Source organism: Ostrea edulis, chromosome 1, assembly GCF_947568905.1.
Source record: "Ostrea edulis chromosome 1, xbOstEdul1.1, whole genome shotgun sequence".
Lineage (NCBI taxonomy): Eukaryota > Metazoa > Mollusca > Bivalvia > Ostreida > Ostreidae > Ostrea > Ostrea edulis.
Window position 1 is genome coordinate 92,218,703 of NC_079164.1, and position 9,973 is coordinate 92,228,675.

Here is a 9,973-nt window from a genome sequence, read left to right on the forward strand (position 1 = left end):
TGGTTCTAGAGAAGATTTTCCTTATATATTTGTATGTAAAACTTTGAAGTGAGAATCACGGGTTTTTCAGATGGAGGCCTGTGTCGCGGCAGGCATGTCTCCTTTTTTTTCATGACCACATCCTACCCCCGGGTGCAATGATTTGAACAAACTTGAATCTGCACTATGTCATGAAGCTTTCATGTAAATCTCAGCTTTTCTGGCTCAGTGGTTCTTGAGAAATTTTTTAAAATGTTCCCTATTCATTCCCATGTAAAACTTTGATCCTCTATTGTGGCCCCAACCTACCCACCGGGGACCATGATTTGAACAAACTTGAATCTGCATTATGTCAAGAAGATTTCTTGTAAATTTTAGCTCCTCTGCTCCAGTGGTTCTTGAGAAGATTGTTAAATTAAAAAAATTAAATAAAAAGGGAACTGGAGAGCTTATTCGACAACACTCGTCACTGGAGAGCTCTTTCGACAACACTCGTCACTGGAGAGTTCATTCGACAACACTCGTCACTTGAGAGCTCTTTCGACAAAACTCGTCACTGGAGAGCTCATTCAACAACACTCGTCACTGGAGAGCTCATTCGACAACACTCAGCACAAAAAGTCTCACTTTGTACATGAACTTCTCTGGAGTAGTGTATTACTCACACGTCTGGAATCTGCAGGGTATGCCTCTCATTTTAAGAGGAGTCTGCTAATTTCTAGTAAAGAACTATCTATCTGTGGTTTCCTTGGTCATGACAAAGAGTAATTCTTTAAAACACGTTTTCTGACGCAAGTCGTCAGTTACAGGTATCTTTATCATAAAAATAGTATCTCTTCATCACTTAATATATTTTGGAACCAAGATATATTTTGGTCTTTCGTGATGAAAAAAATCTGTTTATTTTCCATTAATCATATATCTTTCGAAGCAATGGCATGATTCCACTGCAGAACATGTACAGTTGTAGATATCCCTCTGAGGAAAAGAGGCATGTCTTTACGTCTATAGAAATCTCTTTCACAGAAAACGGTATCTTTTTCCAAATAAAGGAAGCTCTTTTGAATAACAAAGTTGTATGTTTAAGTTAGAGAAAAATCTCTTGGTAGGTGAATGAAGTTTGACGTCCCGTCGAGAATCTTTGACAAATATCGAGACATCACCCCTTTTCCCATTTGGAGGAAGTGTCAATTTTTGTTTACCTATACCAGACGCTCTTTGTCATTTAGCATTGAAGGGTTTATTGTGGTACCAGTTACAGTGACACAAGACTTTGGTTTACAAGGCGTCATCCGAAAGACCCACGAAGAGCTGTTTATATTACAGATATTATGAAGATGCTGTATATCTCCTTAACAGAATCATCTCTTTTGAACAAGAAACGTCTTAAATCAAAGAGATCTCTGAATGAAAACTAAGTGATTTATAGATAATTTTATTATCTTCATTTTGGAATAAACAGTGAAAAATAGCTTGTCATACAAAATATTGATTGCCAAGGCAAAATGAAAACAAATTTCAGGTGGTGCATCTCGAATGTACAAAAACGCTACAAAACTACAAATGTATAAGTCAGAGACGGGTAGCACTTCTTCCCGCTGATTTTATCACATTCGATGTCTTTTCTGAGATATTTTCATTTCATTACACTATACCTACAAGCAGACATGCGGATGAATCTGTACGAAATTCACTTGTGAAGTCAGGTTTTTAACCCTTAGTGATGTGTTTGTTTAAATGGTGAGACTGTCCTCTAATTTCAGTTTTAGTTTCAGCTAAGAACAGACCGCTTTAAAAAGGAACAATGACTACAAGCAAAGACACACGCAAGAGAAGTTTGTTACTATTATTGTCCTTATATTGATTAAAAGGCCTTGAAGGTCCATTAATTATATACAAATTGTCGATACCAAATTGTGACCATCGGGATTTTAATCAAGTCAATCAAATATTACCGGAACAAAGTCCACAACAGGTACCATCACAAAATGCTGTCATCATATGCAGCAAATATCAGCGTGTCCTTCTTATATTGTCATCATTTTAAATCAATAGAAAACATCCTTTTCACCAACTTGAATCCACTAGACGATTCTATGCGATCCACTGCAAAAGAGTAAAATGTTAGCAGACAACAGTGCTTCAATGCATTACTGTTCGTTAGCTGCAAGCAGAAAATCTAAAAATTGTCACCTGTAAACTACCAGTATGATTACATTGGATGGAGGTAGATACAACAAAAAATAACGACTTGGCAACATTTGATGTAGAACTGATTCAATACCGATGGAGTGATATACTTATAGAGCTCTTTACATGTAAGTAATGAAATGAAAGATAACTACCTAATCTGTGTTTTCTGAGGACCGGGTTAGACCCTCTGGTTTCGTGTTGAGATTCAGCAGACACAGCCAATGACTCTATCTGGCCAGCACCTGAGTAATCCACTTCTGACTTCTTATTAGATTTGGACGACAAACCATTCCTATTGTTACGTCGAAAGTGGTGTGACGTATGTGATCTCGAAGATATGGTGTCTTTTGACGACCTTTGGGATCTAAGAGAATCGGTATCGTTTGTATCCAGTGAAATATTTCTATGAGCCAGTCTTGATGAAGGTTGGGCATACTGTGAAGAACAACTCGTACAGTTTGAGGATGTTCGATGAAAATCCCGCCTTTTTCTATGTCGTCTGCAAGACGAACAATACTGTCGTCCAGATGTTGAGGGAGTACTTGGCTGAATTTCAATCCTGGGAGCTTGTGAAGGCGCTACGCTTGGTTGCGTCTCGTATGAGAAGTTCCTGTAATATCGAACGTCTTGTACATATGATGAAGAAGTGCTTCCTGATGCTATTGAAGAAGTCGATGCTAATGTCTGAAGACTGTCGATTCTAGGAGGGGCTGCAGGATTTCTAACGATAGGTGAAGCTGATGGGATTGGATGACTGGTTTGCTCTGATAATGGTGAGGAGGGGTCATTTGGTACACGGAGAGTGTAAGCATTTCTACCTCGCGGACGCATGAAGATGGTGTCGTAAACACTGTTGATATGAATATTTTTCCTGGAATGAAAGAGGATTTCTGAATAATCTACAATGTACCTATCTTTGATAGAACGTACATTTATTTCTCAAGACCCATTTTGTGAAGAATACTGTTAAATAAGTATGATTTTAAAATGTATATATCTTGATATAGTTAATGTAGGAAACGATACTAAATGCAACATTTAATTCGCTAGATGGTTATTTTCAGTTGTTTATCCAAGTCCGTTTCAATTCACGCTTTGAATATGTGAAAGTTATGTTTGATGTGACCAGGTTATGTTTGCTTCATTATCAAATTCATAGGAAAAAAATTAAGTTTACCTTTTGCAGTAAACGAAGCATCCGACACAGAGTAACAGTGACATCACAGCCACAGCGACAGATAAACTTGTCCAGATGATTTTCTGTAATCCAGCCGAATCTGCGAGGCAAAAAACTCATATTCTAGCAATTTTGCTAAAGACGATGATCAAACATCTGCCATGAAGAACTATGATACTACTTTAATGGAAATTATTGGTTTCATCAACTTTATTTTTCAAAAACGAAAATGATTGAACTGCATTTGTAAGTTGTGACGTCATACCGTTTTCCTCATCCGTGGAATACATGTCCCGAGGGTAATTGGAATTTGGAACAAAAACGGTTCGGAATTCCTTGCTTTCTTCTTTATACTGTATTGTGGTCACCATTTTCGAATCTCTTGTGTCTACGTATCAAAGAATATATATTTTATTTAGTGACCAACTGTTATAAAAATGCTTTTATCAAAGCCAGTTCTTTGAAGGAAGTTATATGATTCGAATTCTAATTGTAAATTCATTTTGATGTACTCTCTCCTTTTTTTAAAAAAAAATAATTGTCGACTTCCTTGAACAAAAATCGATTCATCTTGTTTTCTAGTTACAATTATGTATAGGCTACATGTATTTCTCATAAGAGTGTGAAAGGAAGTAATGTAATGTTTTAGGAATCGTGTAGAACAAATATCGTCGGTATCATACACTCTCTTCATTTAAAAAAGAACAAAGACACGGAAATTACCAATCACATCAAGTAATATGAACGAATTAAGACTTACAATGCTCACAAAGTGCTTTATGGAATTCGTTGCATCTTACGAACATTCTCTGGAATTTGCCTCCATTAAGTTTTCTAGCCATTTCGCATTGGAAATGTTTAGATTCTTGTGGATAAAAAGCACTTGTAATATAGTCAACTATAGAGTTTGAATAAAAAATTAGATTGTCAAACACAAAACCAGTATGATCTATAAAATTTAAATATATTAATGTACATGCTTACTGAAATATGTACATGTATATGTTTCATTATAAAATATACAGCTATATGAGACGGTGAATTTGGCTTGACATTATATTTCTCTGCCTTTTCATGACTCATCTTTAAATGAGTCCATTATTAGTATTGCATTAAAACACCAGTTGAGTTATAGATTGTGTAGTAACTTATCATATATTACACTGCTTAAAAACGATTGAAACGTTGTTACACTACCTACTCTTTAATGCAATCTCATTGACGATAAATTCCTCTCCTTCAGCGAATTTAGAAATGTCACGTTTCAATTGTCCAATCATATATGGTGAAGTAATGTTGGATATTCGGTCCGTCTGACAATGTTTTCGTATTGAAATTTTATCGGTCCCTAAAATGAAATACATTTAATGACCATATTACTCTCATTGCTAGCTGTCTAGCTACATGTATCTATAACAAATATATCGAGAAGATAAAGATGACTGCACTGAATAAACAGTATGTCAAGCTTCAATTATATTACGATAATTACAAAATTTAAATCACGACCGACAACTACAATAAAAATTTTCACCGTTCTGACAGAAATGGTGGAAGTCGTGAGTGAGGAACCGTCTGTGCCTTTCTATCACCCGGGAACATACCTCGCCTACAATGGACGAAATTTATAACCAGATTCATTGCACATACACATAGTCATTGTTCGAGTCAAACATGGCATTTAAAACTCGCATTTCTTGCCAACTAGTATTCCACGAAATTATCATGATTATGTGTTTGGTTTAAATTTCATTACACTCAAATAATAGAGGATATCTTTAATTATTTAAGGAATGACTTTAATTCTGGGGCAAGTTATACATTTTATAATCCGCGAATCGGATTATAAAAAAGCGTAAACTGACCCAAACCAGGTTATACTCGTGTAACTTGCCCCAGAATTAAAGTAATTCCTTATAATTTAATACAAGAGACAAAGATGCTAACCTTGGTTTATCAAAATGTACATAAACTCGAAAAATACAAGTCAACCAAGCCGCGCAATGATTTACTTAGCAATAGCGACACGAAGCGCCTAGCTGCGAAGCCAAAGGTCGCCATCTTAGTTCTACGGAACCTAGCCATTTATCAAAATATTGTATCGAAAGTGAAGTTTATCATGATAGAAAATATGTGTAGACTATCCATGTAATGCGTATTTCGCTGCCCTTTAGAGATAGAGATCGACTTTGAAGTCGCTCATCTCCGACAGATTGAGAAAATACGGGAAATTGCATTGTTTAGGCCTACCCAAAATGAATCTTCAAATATCAGAAAATGCAATAACTTACGGCTTTCAACTCTGTAAAAACTTCTACTGAACGAAAACTTACCCTTGTATGCAATATTGTCGCTAATAGTAAATCCGACACAAAAAATATGTAATCAAGAAACAAATAGCGATCCACATGTCAATGTGTCTGACGTCATGTGATAAAATGTGACATATGAATTTTTGTTTGCTTTGTTGAAAGACGGATCAAGGAATGAAACAACGCACCCCCCCTTCCTTTCCCCCCAGTGAGAAATGTATTTCAAAATGAACAGGGTAATGCTTACTTGGCAAATCATTAATTCGAATATAATGTCTTTGTTTTAATCTATTAATAGTATTATTCGACCATACATACAGAGAAAGATGTTTTACAAAAGTGATTTCCGTACAAGTAGGCCTAGATGCTAATATTGACAACGAGAAAACAGTATGTGTATCAAACCAAAGTATCTTATTGTGCACGTTGACTTTCTATTCCATAGAACGCTGAAAACAGTGCTGCGATGTAAATTTAGAGAGAGAGAAAAAAATAGTTCCGACATCTGGTTGTCAAGGAGGTGTGTCCCCATACCAAACCAGGTTATACAAAAATAACTTGCGTTCCTCAATTGGAAATTGACCAATCAGAGACACGGATACAATAAGAATTAAATTATTTAAAGATATCATCAATTCATTTGACCCATGCAACAATTCAGTTAAAGATTTCATCAAATAATTAATGATATCTTAAAATCTAGATTATTGCGCGCATTAATTGAATTGTTGATTGCATTTGAAATTAATATGTTGCTCTCTTCAAATGAATTGATGATATCAACATTTGAATTGACACGCGGTATAATTCAATTGAAGAGAGTAATAATTCAATTAATGCGCGCATTGCTTCGATTAATCTGCGCAATAATTGAATTGTTGATCTCTTGAAATGAGTTAATGGTATTATTAATCTTATTGGTGCAGGCAATAATTAATATTGAGAGAGAGAGAGAGAGAGAGAGAGAGAGAGAGAGAGAGAGAGAGAGAGACTATCTAACTAGAGATATCAGCGATTCCATATATTCACAATTGAGTTGATGATCTCTTTAATTGAACTATTGCTCTTTTTTAAAGAATTGATACGGGTATTAACTCCTTATACAAAATCGTTGTAAATAGTTAAATATATATTTGATAGACTAAAAAAAATTAATACTGAGTTCCAAATTAAATTTGGCGAGCAAATATTCCACCACATTGATGCGCGCATCAATTCAATTGACGAGAGCAATAATTAATTTGAGACACGCATCATATTCAATTAATGCATGCAATATTTCAATGCATGCGCGCATCAATTCAGTTGATGAGAGCCATACTAGATTTCATGCGCGAATCAATTGGAGTTTTGCGGATAATGATTAATGAAATGATTTTTACAAATGATTACAGATATTTTCAGTCATTTCAGTTTATGTTAATTTGGCACTCCACAGAAATGAAGATCCAACAAAAATTAGTTATAACCCCCCCCCCCTCGGAGAAAATGAACGAAATTTGGCCATACACATAAAAATTGGGGATTCTCAATTAGATAAGTATTTGTTTCGTTATATAATGATCAAAATGCTATGATTTTATTCATATCTATGCGATCAAAATATAGATTCTCAGTATCAACGGAAAGATTATTACCGGGTCAAAGTTCAAGGTGGGTCAACAGGAGATAAGTAAAATATGCAGATAAAAGTAAGTATTACCTGAAATCTTTCACATGGTTTAGATCTATGTATAGTTACTTTTTGATATAGGAGTAATTTGTAGGACTTTCAGAAAAAGTATGTATTTATTACAAATTCACATCAGATTTCGGAAAGGTCGATCAATGAAAACTTAAGGTTATAAAATGTTTGAAATAGGACGATCCTTTTCAGATCAGATCAAATTCTTGCCTCTACAACCCAGATCGTAGATCAGGGCATCTAGCCATACACTCTCAAAGTCCTCTATTCGCCTCAGGTTGTAGTCCTCAGTTCTTGCGGGTATGTCGGCGGCTAGGTGTCTGTACCCAGTGCCCTTGAACTCGTCAGTACAAATCTCGTCTGCTGCATGCCACGTTATCTTATGATCCGTTACCAACATCTGTATACTTTCAAAGGCCGCTGATAAAGAGAAAATAAATTACACTATTCGGTACGAATGTCTGAATTATGAACAAATGAAATTGTTTGTTTACTGAAATAAATTGTATTGAAGATAATTTGGATTATTTCTCGAATCAAATATATCATCTCTGACACAGATTCACATATTGTATATTTTTTTCGACTTACCGACAGCTGAAAATGAATATACAATCCAAAATATTACTTTCATGTTTATCTGTTCTGCTGTCTTGTGTTAAAATAATCACAAAATAAGTCTTAATTGGGGAAGCAAACATAGATTGCTTTAATTAGGAAGTTGATGAATATTTTTAAAGTGTGGTACGCACAATATTAATCACATTCCCCGAGAATGGATTCTATTTATAGACATGTAGTACATGTACATTTAAACAACTATCAATACTGAAACCTATAATTACAACGCATTATATCGAGTTCTTACTTTATTAAATAATCTTCATGTCTATTAGCAATTACAATATATATATATATATATATAGAACATAGACAGTCTGCACTAGGATGATCATTACTACATATTTACTCACAATTTGTCTGCAGTATACCAAGGAGTAACGAAGGACTTACACACACGATAGAGCTTGTCAAGCCCTTTTACTATTCATTCGTAAAATAAGATATCTCTTTTTTTGGCAAGGAAATCAGTTTTATTGAAGGAACTAGAATCATTAGTAGGAATGTTGGATTTCTTTGGAAAAGCAATAAGGTGAAGCAGGGCATTCAATCGCAGATTTTATGATGCTATGAGTGGTGCTTCAGAAGCCCACCATCATAAAAGGTTGTCGACTAAGTTGAAGGAGGATTTATACATATGGTCTAGGTTTCTAGAAAAGTTCAATGGGATTTCATATTTTTCAGCTAAAGAGTGGATAAGTTCTGATGTTCCAAAATTATTCACAGATAGTGCAGGAAGTGCAGAGCTTGGTTGTGGTGCATATTTTCAAGGTAAATGGGTGTTTTTGCAGTGGCCATCAGCTTGGCAAAGGACCGATATCCTTAGAGATATGACATTTCTAGAGTTAGTTCCCTTGGTTTTAGCCATTAGTTTATGGGGCCATGACCTCAAATGCAAAAAAAAGTTTTGTTTCATATTCACAATCTCACTTTAGTTAGTATAGTCAATAAACAAACTTCAAAGTCCAAAAGAGTAATGAAGATAGTTAGGCAACTGGTATTGCTGTTTATGGAGTGTAATCGTATTTTTACAGCTAAACACATAATTAGTAGCACTAATAGTATTACATATTCTATATCTCGCATGCAGTGGTGGCAGTTCAGGGAATTGGCTCCAGAGGCAAGGGAAAGTCCAGAATTGATTCCAACAAATTTTCTTCAGATGATTTACAGTTGCAAGTAGAAAGACTATTGGATGCCTCACTATCAAAGAATAAAAAGCTAGCATATGATACTGGAATAACTGCATTTCAAAAATTTAGGGAGGAATTTCGGTTTTCATTTTTGGCCTCCACCCCCAGAACATGTTATGAAGTTTATAGCATATTTTCCTCTTCAAAGTTTCACATCATCAATTGGTAGATTGTATCTATCAACAATAAGTTCTTTTTGATTTGTAAGATGTTGGGTGGCATGAAGAGATTATCAGTTAAGAAAGATTCACGACTTGCAATTACCCCTTCTATATTGTGCAAAATAATTCAAATCTTGCCATCAGTCTGTACAAATTCATACGAGTCTCGTCTCTTTCAAGCAGCATACATGCTAGCATTTTTCAGGTTCTTGAGAGTTGGGGAACTTACACTGTCAAAAGGCAACAGTTTTGATACCATCATTTATAGGTCTGACATAATATTTTCTGATGACAATTCTAAAATGTATTTGATCATATGGCATTCCAAAAACGACCAGTATGGGAAAGGGGTAACCATTTACATAGAAAAATCTGATACTCCCCAATGTCCAATTAGGTACATTTTTAGAGTTTCTATCTGTAAGACCTGCAGTCAGTGGACCATTGTTCTGTCATTTTGACCATTGTCCACGAACCAGATCCCAGTTCACAGCTGTTTTGCACAAAGCAACAAGTCTTTTTGAGTTTCAGAGCTGCAGCTATAAGGTCCACTCCTTTAGAATAGGGGCTGCTGGGTTGACCTTAAACTTTCAAGTTTTAGGTCATGTGGCATTTACGCCCATCCATTCAACTGATGTGTCAAGTTTGTGCCT

General features: G+C 35.3%; 1 protein-coding gene across 1 annotated transcript; it reads right to left on the reverse strand.

Moving 5' to 3' along the window:
- Window positions 1–1,401: 1,401 nt before the first annotated feature.
- Window positions 1,402–8,071, reverse strand: LOC130054943 (uncharacterized). Its single transcript, XM_056166061.1, has 9 exons — window positions 7,937–8,071; window positions 7,556–7,765; window positions 4,884–4,958; window positions 4,551–4,697; window positions 4,110–4,214; window positions 3,615–3,737; window positions 3,350–3,449; window positions 2,325–3,043; window positions 1,402–2,085 (listed from the first exon to the last, which is right to left on the reverse strand). Exons 1-9 carry the CDS (start codon window positions 7,977–7,979, stop codon window positions 2,018–2,020), a joined length of 1,590 nt encoding a protein of 529 aa, XP_056022036.1. The 5' UTR covers window positions 7,980–8,071; the 3' UTR covers window positions 1,402–2,017.
- Between the last annotated feature and the right edge of the window lie 1,902 nt (window positions 8,072–9,973).